At 40.9% G+C, this 27632-nt stretch overlaps 1 protein-coding gene across 2 annotated transcripts; it reads left to right on the top strand.

The window, feature by feature from the left end:
• The first annotated feature begins 150 nt into the window (after nt 1–150).
• Nucleotides 151–27632, top strand: LOC140251894 (ubiquitin carboxyl-terminal hydrolase 12-like). 2 transcript variants are annotated; one of them, XM_072336067.1, is made up of 9 exons: nt 151–324; nt 10453–10533; nt 15085–15298; nt 16238–16464; nt 17478–17554; nt 18373–18456; nt 19105–19302; nt 20742–20820; nt 25266–27632. In XM_072336067.1, the coding sequence occupies exons 1-9, from the start codon at nt 277–279 to the stop codon at nt 25365–25367; spliced, it is 1110 nt and encodes a 369-aa protein (XP_072192168.1). In that variant the 5' UTR covers nt 151–276; the 3' UTR covers nt 25368–27632. The 2 variants fall into 2 exon arrangements, with proteins under 2 accessions (XP_072192168.1, XP_072192169.1); XM_072336068.1 differs by having other exon boundaries at nt 184–324; nt 15225–15298.

The following is a 27632-nucleotide window of genomic DNA, read 5'->3' as shown; positions in this document are numbered from 1 at the left end:
ATCAGACCCTTCAGAGCTCCACCACTGCGAGCACAGTGCCTCCCCCTCGGCCTGCGATGCCTGCAGCTCGCCCGGCCCCCGAGGTGCGCCGGAACGAGAGGACCCGCAGTGCGCGGCGCAGCCCGGCCCCCTTTGGGCAGCGCACCGACTGCGGCCGGCCCCATTTGGCGGCTGCGCCACCCCGGCCCGGCTGGCGCTGTCAGTCGGGCGGCTGCGTCCCAACATGGCGGCGGCGGCGCTGGGGCCGGCGGCGGGGCGTGTGGCCGCGGCGGGCGGATGGACGTACTGATGACGGTCCGGAGACTCGCCTCCATCTGTACCATGGTGAGCGGCGCGGCGGGGCCGGCCGGCGGCCTGCGGGGGCTGTGGGAGCCCGTCCTGGCGGAGGCTGCGACGGGGAAGGGGCCCGAGGCCGGGCGCTGTGCGGGGCGAGGAGGCCCGGATCGAGGCCCGGTGTTGAGTGCGCGCCGGGCAGGTGGGCGGCTGCGCTCCTATGGAGAGTAGCTGAGGGGAGTGCGGGTGAGCTCCTTCCAGCTGAGTTCGCCGTGTTTCTTGTGGTAAGTAGCTCAATTGAAGGTTTTCGTGCTGGTTAATGCGAGCGCCTTATTCTGCTGGAACGCACGTTGCAGGGCATCATCCGTGCTGCTGATGGAAACGCAGCGAGAGCGAGGCTCGTAATCGCATGATTATGCCGAATTTTTAATGAGATTGCATTGCTGCATAAGCAGAGGCCAGCGAGGGGTTCATCTGGCAGCAGGCACGGCTGAGTCATAGCACGGAACCACCTCTTGTTGGTGATACGCTGCCCAAACATATTGCTCTCAGTGTGGGGATGTTAATCACTATGAGTAGGGGTGGATGGCACAAATTCAGCACAGGACGGGGCTGAGGGCACACAGCTGTAGATCTTCGGGTTTTACTGTCCCGTGGCTTTGTTACTCCAGGCCGTCAGGCTTGTGTTTGATACCTCATGTGATAACAGCAGTGAAGTAGATCCTGGGCTGCAGCGTCAGAAAGGCTCTGGTGCGGCAGTTTGCAAAGGGTGACCTCAGAGCTGTGTAAAGGCCATAGGGCTTCTCTCTTTTAGAATCAGTAAGGTTGGAAAAATCCACTAAGATCACCAAGTCCAGTTCAAGATCCCCACATGCCCACTGACAATGTCCTTCTGTGCCACATCTCCATGGAACATCCTGAAAAGGGATGGTGATGCTGTCCCACGACTTTTATTAACCTGAGGATGAAGTGAACTGACCACAGTGGTGCTGTGTAAAGCACAGTGTTCAGGGAGCCACAGTAACACTTCACACAGGTGAAATTAAGGGCAAGTGAGGTGGCTGGCTGGATCATGGCTTCATGTGCCACTCTGTCCCCCAGAGGCAGGCGTTGACTCAGCCCCATGAAGTATTTGGGATGTGTTCCTGGGATCAGCTGAGTGAGCTTTAGGTTAAGATGATGAACATAAAGCAGTGCGTTTCCTATGAGTACAGAGCTAGACCTGGGTATAATCATTCCAGAATTTGTGGTTTGTTTTTAGAGACTTTGACTATACATATTCATTTTTGTACCTCATCTCTCATTTTGGTTGTGATACTAGATGAAAGCAAAGCAGATACTTGTAGCCTGTCAAGGTCCATTTTGAAGTACGGTTTTTCTTTTTCTTTTAAAGAAGGTGTTTAAGTTTTTAATCCTATTACTGCTTTGGGGAAGCAGCAGCTTCTGTTTTGCTTGCAGAGGTTGTTGTTTCATTTCTCTCCAGAAAGCCATGAGCAGAGATGCTGACACTGCACACTCTCCTTTCTCCTGCTGAGAAACCTGCTTCCAACTTTCTGATTGAACCATTTCATCAACTGTTGCGAATGTTTCCAGTATAAGTGCTGTAGGTGCACGTACAGCTTGGTTGAACTTACTGGCCGTCTCACCATACGTTTTCTTTAGGTAACACATGAAGTATGAGGTTCTGGGTGCTGTATTTTAAAAGAGAACCTTTTGATTTCCATATACTTAAGTTACAGTCCAGTAAGAAATGCTGTTTGCCTTGTGATGTGGATATAAAAACCGAAGCTGTCATTATAAAACCATGTAATTACTTGACAAAGTCCCTCTGGGAGACTGCTTCCTTCAGGATTATGCTCATATGTACTGTTTGTACAGTACTTTACAAGTATCTAATAACATATACAGCTTTTTCCAACAGTCCTACTCCTTTCCTGCACTTCATTCTGCAGAGCTAAAGCACGGCTTCAGGACATTCACAGACCCCTTTGTTCTGCAGTCTCTCTTTAAAACTTGCCTGAACTCATTACTCTACAGTGATGTAGTTACAGTTTTAATTAGATCCCCCTCCCTAAAATAACTTCCAGTTTTTTGTAGTGTGGATCATCTCTCCAGTGCCTCCTGATTGTTGTATTTCCTGTATATGAGCACAGTCCCTCTTTTAGCACTTGCATAACGTTTGTGTGGCACTTATGGTATTGTGAAGGTTGGAAAGCCATAGGAAAATACATGTTAGTTTGAATATGGTCTATTGCTTGGTTAAGATGTGAACACCGTATGGCAAGACACATCCGTAGCCAGGAGCTACCAGCTGGGGTTCTGATTCTCTGCTATGTCCCTTTGGCTTAATTTTTGTCTCTTAGCATTTGTCTTTATCATGAATGCTAAGGGTTTTCATTGTCTTTTTGCAAGTGATTGCTAGACAAACTGGGAGAAAGCACTGCTGAGGCTTTTTTTCCCCCTTACATACTCACGTTTTGCTTCCTGAAAAATACATCTCTTTTATTTCAGAGGTGTATTTAAACTGGTGTATTTGTAGCCTTGTGGCATACGTGCAGTCATGGACAGATGCAAGTCCTCTCCTGAGTAAGAGAGGAAGGAGGGCAGACTTCTCATGGTCTGACTGTGTCACCTGATCAGGGATATGCTGCTGTGCCCCAGGGGCTGTGACAGTCAGCACACAGCTGGGCTTTTGAGTCTGGGGTCGGGTTGTTTTGTTGTATTGACAAAACCTATATATATATATATATATATATATATATATATATGTATGTATATGACTAGTTAAGTGACCAGAACACTAGCATGAAGCAAAGCATGAGGCACGGGTCTGATCTGTTCCTCCTTACCTCAGGCTGTTCACAAAATTAAACTGTTAGCAAAAGTATTGGTGTTTCCTGGTAAGTTAATTAGGGATGTTTCCCCTCAATTCACATCTAATTGTTTGCTGAATCAGCAAGACGTACCTGATGAGGAGCTCGAATTCTGTTTACAAACTGGTGGTAGTCCTATTCTGCTTCTCTGAATCAGGATGGCGTGGATATGATTATTAACTTCAGTGTTAGAGAAGAGACGACTGAATCACTTTAAGTTATGCGTTTCCATTTGCCTTCTGGATAGCATATTATTCAGGCCAAGCAGGGCTTTCTTGTCACTGCTGTATAACACACGCTTACTGCAGTTTCACTCGTATTTTTAGAAGTCTGTTTTAGCTTTAAAAAGCATTTACAGCAGGGAAGGAATCACTGGGGAAGTGGAAAGAAGGGAGGATAAAAGCAGAGCTAGCAAAGTAGACTTGTGATTCCAGCAGTGCCTCTTTATTGACTTGTTAAACAATGCTCATATTTGCCCTTAGTGCTCAGCTTGAGAATGACCTGCTTTATTTTAGGGGGGAGAAAGAAGGATGTGTAACCTTTTGCGGAGCAGTTAGTAGGTCACTTCACACAAGATTTTCCTGACGGTGCTCTAGTTTAATGCTGTGTACAGTGGGAAGTCAGGGATGTGGTCTCTGGATCCTGGACTTGCAGCAGCATGCAGGTGTAGGGCTGTGCCAGGTGGGCACATAGCCTGTGTCTAACAGCACGTGTGTGTCATGTGCTGGTTTCCTTTGGTGATTTCTAGGGTGTTGTGCAGCAATCCTGAGCTACCACGTAGATGAGTTTTTCTGAAGTCTGGATGCCTGTTTTCATCTTGGATTGCTTATAAATTTAAAGATATCGTGCCTTCGCTGTCCTTGGGAAAATGCGAGAATAGAACTCTTGCTTCACTGAGTATTGAGGAAACTATGGGCAGAGTATAGTTCCTTGAAGCTAGTTATTATAGTAGAGGACATGTACTCCAAGAGCTGTTACAACTTGAAAAATGAGGTGTGACTACCCTGGAAAGGGTACTAAAATAGCAGAATGTCAGTAGATGAAAAAGCTCTCTATAGAATCTTACTTGTTTTGTTTTTTAACCAGAATTTGGAACGAATGCTTTTAAGACATTGACTACATCTGTGTTTATGTTTACACCAGTTAATATGTTCATCCCTACCTATTAAAAAGTATATGGTTTTCAGGGTTTGCTCTTACAGGTGCTGGCCTTTTTAAGCTGTGCAGCCTCCTGTCAGCTCTCACTCTCACTTTTTATGGTCAGTTCTTGCATATCTCACTGAGTCACCTGAGAGGAGTTTCTTGGAGCTCTTTGCAGGCAGGTGTGTGGCTGTGAGCACTGAGGTGAGCTTGGACACAGTGGCTAAGAAGGGGGAAGCAGATTGCTTGCAGTGCAATTACAAAGGTCAAGGCTCTAAGCTGTAGCTTCTGTACTTCCTACCCTCAGTCCAGCATTCCTTCCTTTTGCTCCTTTAGCTGGTGCCTACTTCAACTGTTCAAACATAATGAGCGTGAAATGACAGAATTTCATAAGTGTGTGACTTGCTGCACCTTAGGAAGCGAGGCACAGATCCCATGGACCTTGCAAGACCAGCTCCTGATTGAATAAACACGTATGCAGAGCAATTCACAGAGCACTCTAATTTATTTAAAAATGCTTTAATTAAAACTGGGCATAAGGTTTGGAACAGCAAGTCTGGTTTGAAACACAGCACTGTGTAATGTTATCGTGTTCTCCACAGCCCTGGCTCTAGCCAGCATGCTCAAAAAGCTTTGCCCACTTCCTGCCCCCTCCAGAGCCTTTGCTGTATGCACTGTGTGCAGACTGAGAACACTCTGTAGACTTTCAGAGTGGAGTTTGTGGAAGTGATGCTTACACCTGCTCCTTTCGAGATTAACAGTTTGCTTTGCCGCATATTAGGCACCTCAGTAGGACTTGTGTACTGTAATGTGATTCAGGGTGCTTGAAATCTCCCCTTTTCCTTTTTTGCCTTTGTTGAAGAGAAATGCCTTTTGCAGGCAGGTGTGTGCTGTACTCTGGGTGGGGAACCAGTGGGTTCCAGTCCAAAGGCTGAGTTAGCCTAGTGCAGAGTCCAAGCTGGTGCATCACAGCTGGCTGCTCTGCCAGCCGGTCCACGTACCTATGAGAGTTCAGATATGTAACCTATGATGCAGGACCTTAATTACTTCATCTGAGCCAAATGATACTAATTGCAGTGGGAAAAGGATGAAAGGTTTGTATAAAAAGCGTGCAGTGTTGGAATTAATATTTTGTACTGGGCTGAAAAAAGCAGTAAGAAATTTGGCTTAGAAGAAAGGCTGTATCTGCTGTAGATCACATGGAGCTGTGCATGGAGAGTGTTTTAAATCAGCTGATTTTCTCTGGCGCGTTGAAAGTGATTAATCTTGTGAATCTCTTGTGCCTATCCACTTTATGGGTTTTCTCCCCTTGTTTTATAGCTCTGTTTGCCTGAGCAGCCGGTACAGTGCTGACCTGATTATTTTTGACAAGAGCTCTGAATAACAGCAAGGACATTGGCCCAGCACTGTGCTAATTTTGATGCTTTTCTTCACCAAAGCTGTGGCAGCGGCTGCTCTGTGCTCAGGAGACGTGCTGGCGTGCCTGTCAGGATAGCACAGCACTGCTTTGGTAACCTGCACCATTACCTTGTGAGCTGCAGGAAGCAGGTACTTAAAGCTGGAGGCGTGAACCTTGTTAGTTCAGAATCTGCAGTTCAACCTGTAACATAGTTTGTTCTTCGATAACAGTCCATTTATTTGCAGCTGAGTTGTGCAGAGGATTTGACTGAAATTTAGTTTAGAAAAAAATAATTCATAGTACTAAAAAGAAGAAAGCTGTAAGTTGAAGCACGAGCTGTGTGGGTGCTGGACACGTGGATTTCCGCCTCATGCTGACCACAGCACACGTTCTGCACTGTGCTACTGTTTAATCACTCCCAGCTGTGGGGTGATGGCTGTGGAAGAGCTCCCAAGCTCCAGACCTCCTTACTGGCTCTGCCTGACACCAGTTGTGTCTGTGGCAGCAAAGGGAAACAGGAGTCCATCAGGGCTCTTTCCCTTGCATACTGCATTCGACTGGAAATAAAACTTGAAGGCTTCTCTGCTGAACAAAAGGCAATTCACAGCTTCAAGTTGGAGGGCTTGATAGATCTCTGTTCTGTTTTGTGGGGATATTCAGGTAAAACCGGAGCTGTGCTGTAGGATCTCTTCATTTCTGATAGCTTGCATAGCCAGCTATTTCAGGTAAGCGGTTTTGAAGCTGCTCTTTGCATCTCTCTTTTTTGCTTCACCAAATTCAACAAAGCCTTGGACAGCTTTTTTGTGTTCGTTGGGTAAGCACGAGCTGTACTCAGTCCTGTCTTCCATGTACCTCCCATGTATTTAAAGCTGGAGTCAAGTCTTCATTGAGCTGCTGTGAAAATTGAAGAAAAACTTGAGTGATAACAACTCCCTGCACTGTGATCTTAAAACTTGGTTGATGGGACTTTCTGAGTCTTTGTCTTCTCTGCTGGAGATCAGTGAACAGGGTTCTTGGAAGTCTCCCACCCTTTTTTTTTTCTTCTTCTTTTTTTCTTTTAAGATCCAATATTCACAAAGTACTGCAGATACCAGAGAGAATACTTTATTGTCTTCATGCTGTTGGCGTTTCTTGGCCATTGTTAGCAATGCTAACTATTCTGAGCTGCTAAAATGTGATAGCTCCAGGTGCCAGGCAGCTTTCCCTTCTGCTGTTTGACAGTGCCAGGGCCATGCAAACCCACTGGGCTCAGCCTGCTCTTGGTTTAGAATCGGTTCTGCTGGTGGTGATGCGAGCAGAATAGGGGACACTTGGAGAAGTGTGTCTGACCTTTGAAACATCATTTTAACAAATAGTAATTTCTAGAAAACTACAAATACAAATTACATGGTGCCAAAAGTTCAATTGTCGCTTCCACTACCAATATGGAAGTGTTAAATTCCCATGTCTCTGAGAGTCTATGGGCTTCAGTAAAACAGTATTGCCACCTGGGGATGTTCTTCCTGTCAGATAGTTATCTGCTGTCTAAATTTGTGTTTTCCTGCTTACGGAGCTGGTGTGTACCTATAGCTTTGTCATCCCTTCCTGAGCTGGACTAGTAGAGCAGTTCCTTCCTCCAGAGAGTGTTTTGATGGCCTCCTGCATGTCTGGGGATGTAAATCAGGGGGTTTTATAGGATGCAGTTATTTGCCTTATGCTTGCAATGAGAAGTCAGGTCTAATCTCATACATTAAACTTTACATTTAGCTGTATTCTGTTGTGCATTATTTGCTTAGCTTTTATACGCCAAGGAAATTTGATTGTTATCTGCTAGCGATCTCTTTCTTGACATTTTTATTGCTTCCACAATGTCTGTCATAGCTTGGCAAAGCAGTATTGATTCTATGATTGAAATGCTTTAAAGGCTTTAAGATGCAGAACAGTTTCTCTGTGGCTGCCAGATGAATTGCATCTCTCTTGATTCTTCAAATAACCAAATATGAAGTCTCACGCTTCGGATGCTTACCCCTTAGGTTAGATTCCATTTCTAGATGAGAAACGGGCCTTAATAATTTCCAAAATAATGGAGCATGTATTGTTTCTTATGAGCAGGTATTTGTGTGATCTGTGATCTATAGCTGTATTATCCGAATGGAAAACTATTGTAGCATGGGTGGGAAAATGTGTATAACACCTTTCAGTCTGAAAACAAAGCTGCTTATCTGACTTCCTTACAGCAGGGCACAGCTCATCAAGACAAGTCACCAGCTGGTTCCCTTGCTGTGTGGAAATACAGTTGCAGAGATTGCAGGTTGTGGGCAACTGAACTTTGACAGCACTTCTGCTGCCTTACTCACAGCTGTGCCATGTGGCTCTGACCTGAACCATGACCAAGCCCATTGGCTTTGCCACTCTAAAGTGCTTTTTTCTTTATGTTTGTTGCCTTGTTGAGTTCAGTTCTCTTGGGAGTTCACTCCCATTCTACATCACTCTAATAGCTCTACTGCTTGCACTGTAGTAATTTAATCATGGTATGATAGACATGTACACTTCTTATCGTTTACCTTGTGAATTCTTCAGAGTTCTTCGTGACTGCTTCATCATTTTGATTCCCCACACAGTTAGTTTGGGTCTTGTGTTGGTTTGCATGATTTTAGCATGCAATGTTAAGAAACATTTTACAAGAGAGATCAGAAACATTGCAACTGAATGCTTGGTTACCTTGGTTATTCTGTGGCTGATTAACTGAGATATTTAACTGTTAACAGTAGATAGCAAGTCTTAGGTTTTGTTTTACAAGTATTTTGTGTTTTGGAGGGGGACACCGTGGAAGGACGAAGAGGTAGGTGGGAGCAGGGAGTGGGAGGAGAGAAACAAATGAGAGGAGTTGCTTGATCTGGCATTGATGTCTCAAAATGTTTCTGTGTAATTGCTGCTTGCCAAGAGCCTCACCTGTAAATCTATCAGCACCTCTCTTTATGTGTGTTTTTACGGTACTTGGATTTGAGTCTTTCTTGTTCTTCATACACACACACACACATATGTAATTCCCTGTAAATCTGATGCAAGAGATCTGACTACAGAGTTTCCATTCCTCCTCTTAAACTGTATTGCTTCTTAGTTTCATAGATTTTTTTTTTTAGCTTCTTAGTTCTGTCTGTGTTGTCTTTAATAATCTCTACAGACTCTGCTTGCCTGATGCTTGTACTAATAGCAGAATATTAGTTGGATTGATTGAAATACCAGTTTGAAAATGCTATAGCTTCAGGGACTTGTCTTTAAGCTGTAGGACAAGATGCATGTGCAATAGAATCTCTGTTTAATGATTGCGGAAAGTTATGGGTGGTATTCAAAGCAGAAGTCAAGAATCCAATGTGCTTCCATTTCTCCACTGAATGATGGTAACTCCTCAGAGAGCTGTACAGTGCAACACAAAGCAGTGGAGGGCTTTTGGAAGATGTTTAAGAAACATTAGAGGACAGCACAGAGTGGTATGAGGAGAAGGCACCATATCCCAAGTGGGAGCTCAGCTGTACAGTAGTGGTGGATTAAAAACATGGGGAAATGGGATAAGATCCATTAACTGCTTTGAATTTGAAATGGAAGGCTTAGAATTGAAACCAGAATGTTGGTGTGCTTTAGTTGCTGTTCAGTAACTAAGACCCTACATGTGTACGTCATGGTGCTTTTTGGTCCTATGTAAAATAATACGTTCTGTCCTCATTATATTGATGGAGACTCAAGGACATATCTGGAAATGCCCTATAAGCTCCAGCTTGCTTAATTGAGAGTGAGCCAATCCAAAGTGCTGCCGAGTGAGCAGTTTGAGGAATGTCTCATAAAATTCTTCCTTCCATTCTTTTCTCCTAACTGTGCTCTACCTGTCTGTCTGTAGTGCTTCCCAGAAGACATACTTAGAATGTAAATTGTACGTGAAGGTAAGGTTTATTTCAGAAGGAATCACTTCTAAAGCTGCAAAAACATTGGAAGATGTACTGAATTTCTTACAGGTGTTCAAAGAGCATTGAGATACATTTAGAAAAGGGAAGCTGGTGAAAAGTCCCTTTCTGAGTTATTCAGACACCATAATTATGTCTTGCCCACAAGTAGGGTGGCAGCAGAAGTCTCTGTGTTCACATAGCACCTGATGTTTGCAGAGATTACACAGCCATGATTTTCTCGCAGCTTCACAGTTGATATTACTACAGTGAAAGTTAAGTTTTACACACGTTTTTTCCCCCCGTAGGTTCAAGAAGGGAATTCTGTTTGCTTTGTTATGAAGGTGCAGTCCACATCACCAGAAGAGATGGGTTTTTGCATGGAATTTGCAGCCTGCATGTTTCCTGTCCTCTAGGTTTAGGGTTCTGTTGGTGTGTTAGGAGATTCTTTATTTCTAACTGTGTATATACTTGACTAAATGTAAATTGTCTTTCTAGGTCACTGTGAATGATCTGGAATCTTAAATGAGAACAATTTTTCTGCTGTTCATTTTCAATTAGAATCAAGTGCAAGAATCCCTTCTGTTAGCTGAGATAGTGCTCTGCTGCAGATGAAGTAGGACAATGTCTGCTGCCTGATGAAGCACAATTTCAGAGTGGAAGCGCGGTGCCTTTTGTTTGTAATAAGACATCATGTTGATTTCGTTTTCAAGAACATGGAAAGACAAGATGTTATTTCTTGATGGAACAAGCTCGTTTTCCTGGCTTCATTGCTCTTGTGGTGGTAGTAATGAATTCTGTTGGATTTGGGGGGATTTTTCCCCCCCTCTAACATATTGTTTCTTTGCAGGGCGCCAATGCCTCAGCTTTGGAGAAAGAGATTGGTCCTGAACAGTTCCCTGTGAATGAGCATTACTTTGGCTTGGTCAATGTAAGTGTACCTTCTGTGCTTTAAATGCAGGGTTTGTTTGTTTGTTTGTTTAATTCATATTGTAATATTGAATTTAAAAGGATTCTCTGTTAGACATAAGGGGGGGCTGCACAGATGCCTCATCCTGCAGTGCGATGTGTGCAGTGTTGTTTACTAAGGTATACATTTTGCCTTCATAAAAATATTTGTTTTTCTGTGCTTATAAATATTGATTAGTGAGAGAATTCTTCCTACTTGACTACGTTTCTAACTACAAGACTTCAGTGTTTAGCTGGAAAGAACACTGAATAGTAAAATCTGCATGCTGTTTGTATTCTCTTCACGTAGAGAAGAGCTACGGTATTACAGTGATACACACAGTGGCTCCATATGGGATCATTGAGCTTTTTAAATGAAAATGTTACTTTCCTAAAAACATAGTTCTGGTATGGTGTTCAGGGAAACTCTTGTAAGGAAGCAGTCAGAAGATGAATGATAATAACCTGGCCAATTTTAGTAAGTGTACGAGTGCTCTTTTTTCTTGCTCTTTTTCTTGTCAGCCTTGTGTAATGAGTCCTTGTTTTTGTATCTGTCAGCTGGCATACATCTGACTAGGTTAGGATACTTCAGACGGTAAGGATTGTCTACCTAAATTAATTGTGGAGATGATTGGTGTTGGTCTTCCTGGTACTTCCAGAGGAGAAAGGCAGCTGTTGTGCCTGCGTATAGGAAGTTCACTGGTAATGGTTCTGTGGCATCATGCTTCTGATGTGAAAATAAGGTGCTGGCAATTCTCACTAGAAACACAAATAGGCTTGTGTTTACTGCTCATATAGGTATGTCTCATTGAAAGCTGAGAGATGATCTGTCTTCAGACAAACCAAGTAAGGTTATAAAGTATAATTTGTTGCAGCTCATCAGAAACTCATTTAATTGACTTCTGTGTGGGCCTCTAGCAGTTTGTTCTCAGACAACAAGCCATCTAAGCACACTGAGTTATACTCCTTAAGTATGGTGTTAATGGCCATTCCAAAGCTTCTGAGGTTTGCACCATAATGAGAAAAATGGAAGGCATCTCCAATTGTAACATAAATAGCAGAGTGATGAATAGTGCGAGGAGGGAAAACAGCATTCTAAAAATAACCAGTTATTATACCCACATTCATTCTCTGTTCACAAGGACAAAATATGACTAATGCTGTTGTGCTTTATTTCTTGCAGCCAGTTTCTTGGGGATCATCGTTTTCATGCTGTTGTTTTGGAGAGCTTTTTCCTAAGCTATTTATAATTCTTTTATGGCTTGAAATTAAATGCAGCACTTTAACAAATGCCATTTCATAACATCAACATCAGAACTAGTAAATGTGTAGTTGCATTGCAGATAGAGTCAGATGTTGAATTGATAGACAATGAAGGCTTAAATAAGAAGACTTAAATAGGTTTCTCTTTGGATCAGTGAACAGACCCAGCTTGCCTGCGGTCAGGCAGATGCTACCACCACTGCAGTGTGTATGAGGAAAGGTCTGACTGCTGCTTCTGACACTGACAGCCCACTGAGATGCATTTTGTGTAGCGGTGAACTGGATTGCATGAGGGGTGGATTGAGCTCAGTTTTCATTTTAAAAACTCATTGTCTTAAAATGAGCCTTCAGTTTTTTTTCTTTTTACATTGAAGATGTGAAATTATGTGTGTTCATATGATGTTAGGTAACGTAGGCTCTAAATACAGTCAATTTTAAGAAAAAGAACAGTTTAAGTATGACAGAAAGAATTAAAAACTGCTTTTGTGCCGGCTTTTCCTTTGTATTTTAGGTCACATTAGACTTTTTTTTGTACAAACTGTGTTTGATCTGTGCGTATAACTGACTGCAGGAGTGGAAATGTTCAGTAGCCCATTGAGAGCTGCCACACCAACTTGGTTTGTGACTTTCTGCAGAAGATAAATAGTTGCAGCCCTTTTTTCTTTTTTTATTAAAGCAAAATCACGGACAAGATTGGAAAGATACGGCTACATCATTCTGAACACAGACCTATTCCAGTTAAAACTGTAACACTGCTGCATAATTGTGTTTATTTTTGGAAAGCTGTATCCAATATAGAGAAGGACAGATCAATAACTGAGTTGTTCAGAAGTTTTCCAACACTGTAAGTGGCTCAAAGGTAGAAGAATTTTTGTTCTGACACTTCAGAACTCAGGATTTCTGAAGTAAGATGCATCACATGGTCTTTTTATGAAGTATTTGGCTTCAGCAAAGCACCTAAAATACAAACATGCAAAATCATTGGATATTCAGATTGGCTAATAGGAGGAATTTCTCCTTGGAAAGTGGTACTGCACTGACTTGGGCTGCCTAGGGAGGTGTTAGCGGTCACTGTCCCTGGAGGTGATCAAGAAGAGGGTCAAAGTGGCACTGAGGGATGTGGTTAGTGGGCATGTGGGGATGGGCTGATTGGACTTGGTCATCTGAGTGATCTTTTCCAACCCTAATGATTCTGCATAGGAAGAAAAGCACTTCTACGTTGTGTTGTTATATGAAAGTTGTGGCAAACAAAGCAGGCTGAAATACTGTTTGCAAGGAGTTTTTTAGAACTTAAAGCATACCATTCTGTAAGTTTTTTTACCACATAGCTTTGTCTACTGCAAAGCTTTAGCACCTTACTGTCAGGAATTTTCAAAGTTGCTTGGATAGAATTTGATCTCTGTACTTTTCCATGTAGTTTAATAGTTCTTCTCTCTGAGGGCAGCATCAAAGCAATATGTATAACGACTTAACTTCTTGCACTTTGACAGTCCTGAAGTTTCACCAGCTATGTGCTTTATGAACCTCCTGACTTAAGGTGCATCGTGACCTCCCAGTTTTGTAAGATAGATAATTTCTAGTTTCTTCTGTCTCTTTATTTTCTGGGATTACTGTAGGCCAATTTATTATTTCCAGATGAAGTATCCAGGTGAAGTATTTAATAAGGCTTTTGGTCGCTCTCATGCCTGTTGTGTGTTGTATGCAGATTTAATTTTTGTGTGGTTCTTTTAGGTCACTCATTAACATGAATTAGAATCATAGAATGCTTAGAGTTGAAAGGGAGCTTTAAAGGCCATCATTCCAACTCCCCTGTAGTGAGCAGGGATGCCTGCAGCTCCATCAGGTGCTAAGATCCCAGTGCAGCCTGAACCTTGGGTGTCTCCAGGGGTGGGACACCATCACTTCTCTGGGCAACCTGTACCAGTGCCTCACCATCGTCACTGTTTGAACAACTTTTTCCTTATGTCCAATCTAAATCACCCCTCTTTTAGTTTGAAGCCATTTCCTCTTGTCCTGTCACAACAGACCCTGCTAAAGAGTCTGTCCCCTTCTTTCCTGTAGCTCCCCTTTAGATACTGAAAGGAGATACTGAGTTTTAGGGTCAATCCTAATTCATGTTTGTTCAGATTGTATATTTGTTTTCCTTGTGTCAGTGAGAGTTTTAGCTGCTGTTCTGTGTTGTTTGCATATGCTATAAATTAATGCTAATGTATGTATAATGATGGAACCTTGTAAGCGGGATGAATCAAAGCTGTTAATATTCTGTTTTGCTTAGCAAACTTGCGATCACTCTGGTACATTAATTACACCAAATTCTGGTGAATAGTAGTGGTTGTATTTGTTCCATATTCGACTTTGTTTGCTCGTTTTATTTATCTAAATACTTTCCTCTTGAGCTGCAGAATCTCTCTGCCAGAATATCTGGAGACTGGCAAACATAAAATATTTGCTTCACTTTTATGAAGAGACAGCATTGTAAAATATAGCTGCACAATAAATTGCAAAGCAATAACTCAAAAAATGCTGTATCTCTTCTAGATTATATGCTTCTGTCTCAGTGTTTGGAGCATTTCTCCTTGTTAAGCAATGTGGAACACTGCCTCTGGAAGTCGTTATCGCTGTCCTCCTTTCACTGAAGTGACACAGCCTTACAGCCTTCAGATATGGCAGATGTAAACCAGCTGCTCTTTGGATTTGCCTGCATTGTGTACTTCTCATTATACTTTATTGTAAACAGGAAATACTTAACATATACCTTGCTAACTCCCTCTGAGTAGTGATCTGTGTGTGTGACACAGGCAAATTGAAAATAGGAATGCATTGAGCTCTAGTTACTGTCATGCAGTTCAACTGCAGCAATGCTGTCTCATCCTTTCTCCATTTGCTTTGTCCCACTGTTCTACTGTATCATTGGTACCTCTTCACATCAGTGACACAGGAATCTCCTCTATCCAGGGGACCGTGACAGCATGTTGTCTCTGCAAGTGTTAATTTTGCAACAAGCCCACAAATGGCTTTTTTTTTTTCAGTGCCTTCCTTATGTTAAAAAATTTTGTGCCTAGTATCACTGTGACCGTTTTCATTTCATTGCAACTTCCAGTAGTAATAAAAGGATGAGTCTTTAGATGGTGTCTATTAGTATTTCCCCTCTGACAGATGACTTTTCCATTTTCAGTATGTGACATTCCTGTTGAGCAGCCGTTTTCTTTTACTACCTTTTAACAGACCTAATATGAAAATGTTTGTTTTCCTTTTGTTCTGTTTTAACCAGTTCGGCAATACCTGCTACTGCAACTCAGTCTTGCAGGCACTTTATTTTTGTCGTCCATTTCGGGAAAAAGTTCTGGCATACAAAGTGCAGCCTCGAAAGAAGGAAAGCCTCCTGACATGCCTCTCTGATCTCTTCAACAGTATTGCTACCCAAAAGAAGAAGGTGGGAGTCATCCCACCCAAGAAATTTATTTCCCGATTGAGGAAAGAAAATGGTAAATGAATACATGAAGCCTTTCTGTAGATTGAAGCATTGAATAGCTAAGCGTATAAAAATGTAAACACCGTTTCTTTTTTAAGTGAGTCCAAACTGTCAGATCTTAACAGATTTCTGGAATGCTCTTGAACTCCAGTTTGCGGTTTGAATTTCACCACCTCTGTAACACAGGAAGAGAGATTATATCAGAATTAGCTCTGTCATAAAAGGATTAACCTACATATCTTTGTTTCTGTACTTGCTTAGACCAAGTGCAGAGGGTGTATACGAGTCTCAGTGCTCCAGTTGTGTACCTGATGGTGTTATGGTCTGTAGAAGCCTGACAAAAGTTAGTGTTTGCTAGAATTTGTCATAGCTAAACGCCCGTCACAGAGTTAGTTCATCACTCTGTAGGAGCTCTCAGCCTGCTTTCTTACATTTGAGGTGGGTTGAATTTGTTAGAAGGAGAACTACTGATTATTTCCCAGTTGCAGTTCGCAAGGGAAAGTTCTGTATGTTGATTTATCATCTTTGCTTGAGCTTGAAAAGATAAAGTCATAAAGGCCCTTAAACGCTGGACTTAATGAACTAATGACCCAAGGCAGCCCATCGGTATTTCTTAATTTTCTTCCCCATATGAAAGCAAAACAACAACAAAACAAACAAACTTGGCTTTGATCTGTTCTAAGAAACACCCAAACTGAGTTTCTTTCATGTTATTTTTCAGCTTCCCATCAGTTTCTTCCAAGCTGAGGAATAGGTGGGAGTAACTGCTAGCACAACAAAGTTCTTTGAAGTTCCTTAAAAACTTTTAAAAGTGTAGCCTAAAATAATTAGTGGGATCATACAGTAAGGTAGAGAAGGGTAGAGGGTATGCACTGATTTCTAAAAGCTTTGGAATTTGATTTTATGAAGTATCTGTATTGTTTTTCATTCTCCATATTCTGTTCCTTTTCAGAGTTGTTTGATAATTACATGCAGCAGGATGCACACGAATTCCTAAACTACCTACTTAACACTATTGCTGACTTGCTTCAAGAAGAGAAAAAGCAGGAGAAGCAGAATGGCAAACTCCAGAATGGCAGCATTGAAAGTGAAGAAGGAGACAAGACTGATCTGACGTGGGTCCATGAAATCTTCCAAGGAACACTAACCAATGAAACCAGATGTCTTAACTGTGAGGCTGTACGTTTAAAACAAAACAAAATCTCTTACATTGTTCACAAGTTCTGGATCATTTTCCCTAATACTAAGCACGCTTTTTCATTTATTAGGATAGATGAAATTGCACTCTCTCTATTAAAATATGGAACATACCCTATTTTATGCTGTATCACCTCTATGTTCAAACCAATACTCGTTAAGGTATGTTTCTCAGAAAAAGCATAGTGTTTTTTCTATTCTTCCTCCCTGTTTCCATCAAGGCAGTCTGTACCTGGCTGATATGAGCTGCTTTTTTGTCTTCATGTTATTTCTTGTGTCAGTGATTGATGGTTTATGTTGTGTTTTTACATGAGAATTGCACACTATTCATTTAACTGGTATTAACTGAGTGTAATGGTTATGCTTCATGGTGCTGGTCCATAGACATTCTGTTTGAGAGTAAAAGAAGTGCCAGGAAGTCTAGAATTAGAAGAACCTCACCACCTTCGGAGTAGGAATTTGTGCTTAGCAATGTGCTGTATTTAATTTAACATTTCAAAACAACGGAAACTCAAATGAGGAGAGAAAAGAAGAGAAGCAATTGAATCTGAAATGGCTTTTCTTGCCATTTTAAATCTAAAATTATGCCTGGCCAGTGATAGAAGCTCTAAGTGGCATAAATATGATTTTCTCAAATTTGAAGTGAAATGTGCCTGTGCCACAGGTGGAAGGATGGTTTTCCTAACCACTAACCCTTCCTGGGATTTAATTGAAAATCCAGCAGCCAGTTTCTGCATTACCTATAAGTATTTACTGTTATACTCTGAAATGCTGAAGAAAGCTTTATCTCAGTACAAAGAGTAGAGTGTACGGTTAAAGCTTCCCCAGCTCTTCAGTTTTAATTTACTTCAAGAAAGAGCCTGAATATGTGTGTATGCATATATTTTCTCAAATCAGTAGTCTGTTTGCATTGAGGATACGGCATCGTTCCAGAAATAGTTGAAAGAAGTGTGCATGATCCTGAACTGTTATTAAATGTTTCTCTTTTTTTCAAGGTTAGTAGCAAAGATGAGGACTTTCTGGATCTATCGGTTGATGTGGAACAAAATACATCAATTACGCACTGTCTGAGGTAAATGAATGGAAAAAAGTAACCAGCTTTTGGTCAGAGGGCAGTTGTTCTGATGTGCAGCAGCTCAAGGCTTTCAGGTTATGGTATTGCATCTTCATTGTTGGGGCTGCTGGTTTCCTAGTGGCTATTGGTAGTAAAGACTGATGTCTTAGTGGTGTGTAAGTTTGTGTTTCACTTTCTTTTACAAGGATTTTGTTACGTTACATATTCAGATTTTACAAAACTACTCGTGGTCTGTTTGGATTCACAGAATGTTTTCATTTAATATTATTAATGTATTTTGGTTGCCTGGTCGTTTGTGATCAGATGTACTTTTTGCTGGTAGAGATTTCTTCCATGTAGCTGACTGCCAAATCCATGGCTTATCAGCTGCTAGGATACAGCAAATTGTATATAGCAGCTGGCCTTTTAATAGCCAATAAGGGGTGTATAATTACTAGGAGCTGAAAGGTAACCCACTTTTGCTGGTCAGTGGCTAATGACCATAGGCTTGGACATTTGATGTCTACCACCAAACGTAACGCAGCATGGCTGTTTCTGGAATCAGAACGCAGTCATCTTATTGCTGTTATAACCTGCCTCGTTTGAGTCCTGCCTAAAATACCTGGGAGCATCCTTTCCAGATCTTAACAGCTGAACATTGGTACTACAACAAATGGGACAAATGTACCTAAACTGTGTTTGGGAGATATGACTGAAGAAGAATTTTGTCCTTTGATTTGCGCTTTGTTTTTCCATATTATTCATAGTAACTTTTAACTGGTTGCTCTGGCCGAATATCCCTGCCTATCTGAATTTTCTTTCACTTTTATTTTCAGAGGGTTTAGTAATACTGAAACTCTGTGCAGTGAATATAAGTACTATTGTGAGCAGTGCCGCAGTAAACAAGAAGCACAGAAGAGGTAACGTTAAAATATTCAGGCGCATGTAAATGTTCTTTTAAAATGGGCGACTGTTAGAAAATACTCTCTGTGAAACTGATAAAAAGAAACTGTAAGGCTGTTTAACTGTGTTTGGTGGGGAAAGGGAAAAAGAAAAGTGGAGAGATCTGGTAACTTTGTGGCAACGTTATCAGAGAGAAATGAAAAGATTAATTCTGTGTTCCTCCCAGAAGAGCTTATATCTGGTGTTTCCAGACATTTGGGCTTTCCCTGGTTAGCATTAATCAGCTCAAAGCCACTGCAAGCTATCCAGCCTGCCTCCACTATGAATACCGTGAGCAAAAATCTTTTCACACTTCATGCTTGGTAGCAGCCAGAGCACCCAGATGGATTTATTCCATCCATTTCTTCTCACTGATATGCTGAAAAGATGATATTTTCAGCACTGACAGTTGTCCTGCATTCAGATGTCAGTTGAGTAGTTAATCTTCTGGAGGAAATGTTGCCTACCAGAATATATGTGAAAAAAGGAGCGCTTTTAAAATCTTCATCAGCCTTTTAGATGTATTTTAAGAGACCTTTTGTTACTGAAACTTGTTTGGAATAAAGCTTTATTTTAGATGATCTGCTAATAACTTGCTCTTTGTTTAACTTATTTTTGTGGTTCAGAATGAGAGTGAAAAAGTTGCCCATGATTCTAGCTCTGCACTTAAAAAGGTTCAAATACATGGACCAGCTGCATCGATACACCAAACTCTCCTACCGTGTCGTCTTTCCCTTGGAGCTCCGGCTTTTTAACACGTCAGGAGATGCTACAAATCCTGACAGAATGTATGACCTTGTGGCTGTAGTTGTTCACTGTGGCAGGTATGTCATCTTTGTGCCTTCTGAACCTCAAGTGTATTGTCTTGACATTTAAAATGAATCTGTCATCTGTATGCCATATTATAATGGTATTGAAGCATGTGAAGCTAGTTGGCTGAAAGTATGTATTTACTAAGGATAATTCGTAGGCCTTTTTGTTTTGTTGTATGCTTGTTTTTTTTACTGTTTTAAATTTTGCTTTCAGAACATGCACTCTAAACTTTGCTTATTTATCAGCTCTCAGATATGCTGGCAATTCAGACAAACCATTTCCGTGAGCTTTAGCAAAGTAAGAGCAACAGCAAGAACCCACCGGCTTTCCAGGGAAGCTAACGTGAAATAAATACCGGAGAACACTTATTCACATAGCAATAATTTACAGGTCCCATGTTGCTGTTTGCAGGGCTGGAAGGTTTGTGTTCTAAAGAAGCTGGTGCCACCATGTGGAATCAACAGCGTACTGCTGATTCGTTTATTTATTTTTTTTACTTCCTAATTTACTCCATTGAATTTTTAGTGTAGTGTTTTCCTCCTTTTAAAAACAGAATTTATAAAAGCAACCACTTTTAGAAAAAAACACAGCCATAGAATTGAATAAATAAATGATTACCTCCTGAAAGCGTTGCTGCTTACCTTCAAAGCAATACCTGTCACAGAAATATACCTTTGTTTGGAGTGACTCAGTGAAAATCAAATCACAAAGGCCAAATATTTAAAACAAGCGGTGAAAATTCCACTATTTCAAAAACAGATTCTATCCTAAGCCTTCAGTAATTCTGAGTGAGAATTAAAACTCCAAGAGTTACGGAAAACCTTAAAAGGCCAACGTGAGAAAACAGGTTTGATCAAAAGCAAATTCACTCCATCCATTTAGGACAGTGCTTTTTCTCTGTAGCTGCTTCTCCCTTTGATTTAGGTCATTTTGTTGTCCCATCCCTTCAAGGTAAACATTCAGGATATAGGAAATAGAATTGGACTGGGTGGGAAGTTGCCCTTGTAAGCTCTGAATAGCAGCTGCAGGAAGCCCATCTGCAATGATCCAGCTACTAAGCTACAGTAAAAAGCCAAAAACATCTGTGTCAATTAAACAATTCAGGCAAAGGCTTATAAATATTTTTTGAGTGGTCAGAATACCCAGTGGTGGTGAATGTGACAAAACAGTGATCAAAATAACTGCCTTTTGTTTTTTTTTTTTTTCCTTTAAACATAACAATGGCTACGTGAAAGATTGACAGAATTGTGTATTTCAAATAAACCTTATTTGACAGATTCAAGCAACTTGGCAAGATCTCGGAATTAGTGTTATGGGCAGCATTAGACACTGCTAAAAGATGGGAAATCCAACTCTGCCAGTAATAGCTAGAGTCATGTGGGAAAACAGCAAACCTGCCTTCATGGGCAGGGTGATAAGTGTTTGATCCTTCTCTTTTCTTTTCTGTCAGTGGTCCAAATCGTGGCCATTATATCACCATTGTGAAGAGCCATGGCTTTTGGTTGCTGTTTGATGATGACATTGTAGAGGTAGGTATGCTTTTACATACTGAAAACAAGTGTAGACAGCATCATTCTTCAGCTTTGTGCAGGGCCAGTTTTTATGTCTGGGATTTCCTTTCGTACCTGTGAAATTATTTCTGCAAAACTAGTTCACAGAGTAATTCTGAACACTTTAGAAATAAACTTCAGTGATCTTGACCTTAAGTGCTCGTATTTTGGGTTCTTATTCATTGCTAACTTGTTTTCTGATAGTTGCATTTAACTGCTGTGTTTAATTACTTACTGTCATCTTTCTTTTCTGTAGACATTTTCTCCCAACAAACATAAGTGTAGAAAGTGTAAAAATATATATATAATAATTCTGGGGAGGCTGAAGTAAGGCCTGATGTCTTTGTACTACTGGTAATAATGTTTAAAATCTGATCAAGCAAATTTTTCCTTATTTTTTTATGAACATACCTGTAAAATATTCACATATCCGTATGTTTCACCTAATATTAATTAAATACTGAGTAGTAGAGGTACCGCCATAGAAGTGCTTTGTGTCAAGACAGAAGTGTATTGTTTCCTTCTGAGATCCTCATGCTCAGGGCTGAGGTGAGACGTTGTTAAGTCTTTGAACAGGTACAGCAAGATCCTTGTTTGTGTTGAAGTGATGATGGTGATGTAGTGAATTCCCCACTTGTACTTTTCTTCTTTAGGTAGCTTTGAGCATCAGGGATGACTTACTTCCTGGTGATTTGTAAAGCTTTTATGACTATGAATAATTGTCTTTCTCATAGTAGTATGTTCTGTGGGTCATTTTATTCTGTCGTAGCAGAAGTACGTAACTGTCAACTCGTTCACTTTATTATGTTTAAATGCAAATATTCACTGTCTTTTTCATCCAGGAGATAAACCTGACATTTAAAAGCAATGTAGAATACCTACCTAGTTATTTTACATTTGTTTTCTATTAGTCACTTCTATGTTGTATTTTAGCTACTAGGTCAGATCAGAACTTCTGTTATCCACAAACATCATTGGCACTTCACAGATGTGCCAAACAGAGCTTGTAAGTGTATGCTGTCTGTTACCAGATAATAAGTTTGAGGAGCTGTCAGAAGCTAGAACATAGTTCTGTCTCCTGGAAGGATGTTCTTTTGTGTGTTTTTCATGGTTGATTTTTCATAATCTTGATTAGGATTAGGAACGTGGCCCTGTAGCCCTCCGCATGTCCTTGCTGCAGAGCTGGGAGTTTGATTCCTGTCCCTGGCTGCAGTTTGTGGGTTCTGCTTGTTTTCTGTGATGTCGAGTATTTGCTTTTTGTTCCCATGGAGGGCATGAAAAATTGTGTGTGAGTTTTACATGCAAGCTGTTGGAGGTCATTGAAGCTTTCTGTTGAGCAGTGCTGCTCTTGGACCTGCTTTGAAGAGTGTATGTAGCACAGGCATTCCTACTGGGTTTGTCTCCCTCCACTATCCCTCATGGCTGCTCCTGCCTTCTAAAGGTGCCTTAAGGGTGAAGCTTACCTTTCAGCTCCCAATGTGTACAAAGCACTACCTTTTTATTTTTATAGAAGCTTATATTATACCTAAATTTCTGGAGATTTAGCAACCAAGAAGAACGAGGTGGTGCAGACTGATGCTACAGGCTTCTGGAAGAAATAGCTGCAGTTTAGCTCATCTGTTCTTGCTCTCCCCAATTAGTCATCAGCTCTTGAGAGTTAGTTCCTTACTAGGGCTGTAGGCTATTCACTGAAAAAGCAAAGTAAAGCTGGAACTACTTTTGTCAGTTCCATCTGCTGCCTAAAGAGATTTAAATATGTGCTCCAAGCTTGACCAAGTGCTGTTTTCAAGCTGCTTGTGGCACCATAGAAATGCATTACGCTGTATGACATTACAGAGATTGTCTTCAGAAACAGAGTGGCAAAATGCCCCTACCGCTCCAATTCCTAAAACATGAATTCTGGAGGGGTTTCTGCTTTCAGAGCTCACCATGGGAGCCTCCTACTCTTCAGAGACTCTCGAAACATGAAAGCAGATTTTTTTTTAAGCTTTGGAGACTTAACATTTTTAGTGAGAACTGGCTACGTAACAAGACGGGTATTAGTCAGCAGGCGCCAGAAAATGAAGCCAAGGTTCTTCGTACCTGTGTTCAAATATGGCAACTGAAAGAGAAGGCAGGAGAGAGCCTTTCCCCTTTAATCTGATTTAGATGATTTGTTGCATTTCTGATAAGTGATAGGAATTAATAGCTCTGAAATATCAGTTGGAAGTAGTTTATTCTTATTACTCACCAAATGTCATAAGCGTTGTAGTCACATTTATTTATCTGTTTGGGTTTGGTTGGAAGGCCAATTCAATTCAATTGGAGACAGATGAGAATCACAGATACTACAGCATATGTGGAAGGAACAGCATGAAATCCAGGAGGCAAGTCAGCTCAAATGAAATTCTGCTCCAAGCAAAATGAATTGAGGAGCCTGAGTAAATGATCTCTGACTAGTTTGGTACATTGCCATTTGATCAACTAAGTGATACATCACAGTGATGATACTTATTTGAAACAGGGAGAAACGTCCATTCATGAGAGCTCCAAAATCAGAAAAGGGCAAGAATGATTGTACATCTTCTCCTAAATATTTGTTCAGAGACTTGCATAAGTCAGTTGAATATTGTGAATTATATGCAAGAAGGATTCGGTCTGAGGAACTGAAATAAGTGTCTGGAAATGAGCAAAGGCTATTTAAGTTCAGTCAGTGGGGAAAATAATGTCTTAAAGCCAGGTGAGGCTACAGAGCCCTAAAAGTAGTTGTGAAACCATTGGCCAGTTGTTGCTGTAAAACTCCAACAGGGTAAAACCTTGAAGTTGCCAACGCATGTGGCCAACTAAGGATGGGAAGAATAAGGTCTGTATAATCCTCTTTAATTTCCGCTGCTTTCTGTGAATAGTGGAATTATAAAAGGAAGTAGATTTTTGTCGTGATAAGACTAAAAATACCTGTGGGATGAATTAGTCTGTGTAAATTGTTGGGAGTTGTATTTAGAAGGAGTAGTAGTAGAAATAGATTTGATTGCACGACAAGCTAGTTGGGACTTAAAATAAAGCATGTTTAAGTTGTCAGCTAAATATATCGCCAGGACTGAAAAAATGTTCTTCAGCTTTTATTTATTTTTTTAATGATTAAAATGTATCTAGCAGTTTGCAGTAGGTGTTATGCTAATAAATTGTGTGAGAACACGGAAGTCCTGTGCTGGATTTCAGCTTCTCTGAAGTCCTCAAATAAAGGGAGTTAATCATCTTTTATTTATTTATTTATTTTTTCCCCAGCAAGTATTTTTGTTTAACAGAACTATTCAAGGGAGAATTTTCTGCTGCTCAGCCTTGCCGTTGATATGTCCTTTGGAAACGTACTATGCTTTTCGCACGTGCAATGCTCCAGAAAGACTGGGAAAAGGATAGCCTAAGATTGTGGGTTTTTGGCAGTGCCGTGTGAAGAAAACAGTGCTTTTGTGTTTGCTGGTGATGCAAAACCTGTTCAGTGAGCAGTGTTGTAGCGTGCCTCCAAATGGATTGTGGAGCTGAGGGGGCTTCTTGATGCAATCATGACATGGTCCCTTTCTCTTAAGTGAAGTAAGTGCAGGTTGGTCCCTGCTGCTCCCTTTCGTGATCAAAGCAGACATATTCAACCCAGAGACACTCTTGTGTTCTGTATGTGTCTCTGCTTCCCTATATCTAGTCCTCAAGGAATAAAGCTGGTTGCCTTGTTTGCTGGTTGGTTTTCTTTTGTTTTGTTTGTTGAAATATTTAGACTGTTCTCACCTTGCCTTCTGGATGTTTAGGCTATTGCAGCCTCTCATCTTTGAATGTGAAGTCTTAAAGCACTAAAACACAGTGGAGTGCTGAGCAACTCATACTCCTAAGGAAGGAAAGCTCTCATGGTGCTATAATCAGCCAGCAGCACTTGCAGGACTTCTACATGGAAGAGAGTCGCATGAACTTTAAAATCTGCAATTGCTTTGGCAGAGTGTTAAATCTGCTCAAGAAGGGCCTTATGTATTCCCAGCTGCACAACGACTTCTTTGCTATCAGTGAATTCTTTTTTTTCATTTACATTACAAACCTATGGTGAGGAAGGGTATCTCCAGCCTAAATGAAAAGGCAGATAAAAGTGTTGCGTAACCTTTAAGAATATGGTTTCGTTATTCCCTTTTGTTTTTTATAGTCCAGCTTAAGAGTGTGCCACTTCACAAGAGTTTCTTATCTCATGTTGATTTCCTTCTTTTCAGTCATCGATAATTTAATAAGCTGAGAAAAAGTTGTGTTGTATTGAATTTGTTGTATTCAGTGATACTGAAATATCGTTGTATCAATATGTTACGACCTTCCGGCATCACCCCAAAGAGCAGGAAAGTAATGCTTTGTTTGTGAAGGGGATACTTCATGTGGTGTTTTGACTGAGACTAACTTTGCCTCTCATTAATTTTCAGAAAATCGATGCTCAGGCCATTGAAGAGTTCTATGGGCTAACATCAGACATTTCCAAAAACTCCGAATCTGGATATATCCTCTTCTACCAGTCAAGAGACTAAGACAAAAGATGTGTGTACACATAAAAGGGATCAAGATATGTCAAAATGGAACACATTTATGACAGCAGAAGCAGTTCCTCATTGTTGCTGTAGGACCAGGACAGATCCAGCAGGGCGAACAGTGGTTTCTCTCTGCTGTTTCTCGGAGGATTAGCGCTGACTGCCATAACAAGAGCTTTCGCTCCAGTTTTCTTTCTGGGCTTTTTTTTTTATGTGCTATCTTCCAAAATCTGCGTTACCTCTACTTGAAACCTGGCTGCTTATTTGTTCGTGGACTGAAGAGGAGTTTTAAGAGTAGCACTGTAGGATTTTTACCATTTAACGTTGGCCCGAGGCTATACCTTGGTTTCTATCATCGTCATTTTTCTGTATTTTAGCAGAATGATTTCAATATTCAGTGTCAGCTGAAGGCATATTTTAGGATATGCTCAGCAGCTGGTTGCTGGATATTTTTGGTGACTCAGACTTGAGAAGCAGAACAAAGCTAAGACATATTGGAAATGTCAAGTCTGTAATTTAAAAAAAAAAAAAAAGAAAAAGAAAAAAAGCAAACAGAAAACTGACTGCAGAGGTGTCGGTTGCCCGTTATGCCTTATCTTGGGTTTAGGTAACACTAACAGCACTGCTTTTTCTTTTTTCTTTTTTTTTTAATGTTTCTTTTTCCTGTTCAGTTTCTCCTTTGGGACGTTATCCACATTCAGCCCAACGTTCGTTTTTGTTTCTAAGCAGAGGTTTTGACTCAGATCCACGTTGCTGCAGATTTAGGGGAGCAACGAATCAGTTTCGTTTTGAAGAATGTCCGGCAACCGGTTGCTGTAGGAAGTTTGGAGTTAAAGCATTTCTTGGAATTATTGCATAAACCAAAAGTGCCCTCTTTTTGAAACAGGGATCTGTTCAACATTTCATTCAGTATGTAGTAAACGGATGCAAGTAGCGTTTTGAATCTATGCTAATACATTGAAACAGTGCTAATTGGGAAGGGTTAACCAAGAGAAGCATTACTTACTAAGCTAATCCAGTTGTTCTTAGTCTTCAAGGCAATGAACATGTAAGGAGAACAAACCGACCAACCCAGACATTACCTTGCTAAGTGCTCCTCATCATCTGTTGGTAAGGTTTGTACCAGGCTGGGAACCATAACCCACCCATCCTCCCTCACTCCCCCCCCACCCAAAAAAAAAGCTTCTGATTGTCTTACCTCTATAGGCCTTGCTTAACAGGGGAAATTGTTAGTCTTCTGAAGACTGAAATTAAGTAATTATCCGTTATGTGTATGTATATATATATTATAATCTCGAGGATAACAAGAAAGGAAAGACTTAGGGGAGTTTGTAAGGAATATCTGAAAATGAAATGTGATTTTATTTTCCACGAGTCCTGTTACTGTGCCAAAGCTTGTCGCAGCTGGCTCTGAGCTGCCAGTGGAAATGAATGGCTTTCCATCTTGTTGGATGACACAGGAGCTGTCCTCTGTGTGGCTGTTCTTCTCATTGTATGTTCCGCCGTTGTTCCCGGGGACGTGTAACTTATGCAATTGTGAGGCTTGTACAGGATCTAAGACATTTACCAAAATCCTGTCCTCGGGATAACAGCATCTCACAAACACCCCTTGTGTCAGCCACATGCGTTTGTTTCCCTTACCATGACCAGAAACGTAACGTTAAATGTGAATGTCCCTTCCAAATGCAAATTACTCATATCCATTGTATTCCAACTGAGCACAGGTTCCATTCTCATGGCGCATCTCCTCCTTCAGAGAATAAGTGTAGACATCTTTTAAATGATTTTTTTTCCTATACGGAGCACATATTCAGTAACAGTGAACCTCCTCGTCATCTTGTCCTATTGTGTGGAAATTGTTCCTGGCTAAGAGTCTTCTCCCCTTCTTCTCACACGAGCTGTGAGCCCTCTCCTGGTGGCGCTACCAGAATCCTGTCATCAGCAAGTCTTGCAAAAAATAGTACGAAACAAAACCAAACAGCACTGAGTTTAAAGTAACCTAAACAGTGAATAGAAGAATCAGTGTAGTACACTTAGACGTGTATTTTGTATATCTGGTGGTACATTTTTACAAATACCTGATTGAGAGATAATATTGAAAGATATATACTATAGATTAAAAGCTGATAAAAGTGCACTTTTGCTACAGATTTATAAGGAAACTAAAAGGAATTAAATTGGAAGAGAATGAATGGTGTGATGTTACTTTCTGTATAATAAATGACCCCACCTGCCTCCAATAAAGGTCATGTATGATCAAACGCA

Source organism: Excalfactoria chinensis, chromosome 4 (assembly GCF_039878825.1).
Source record: "Excalfactoria chinensis isolate bCotChi1 chromosome 4, bCotChi1.hap2, whole genome shotgun sequence".
NCBI classification, from domain to species: domain Eukaryota; kingdom Metazoa; phylum Chordata; class Aves; order Galliformes; family Phasianidae; genus Excalfactoria; species Excalfactoria chinensis.
This window is presented reverse-complemented; position numbering and strand designations above follow the sequence as displayed.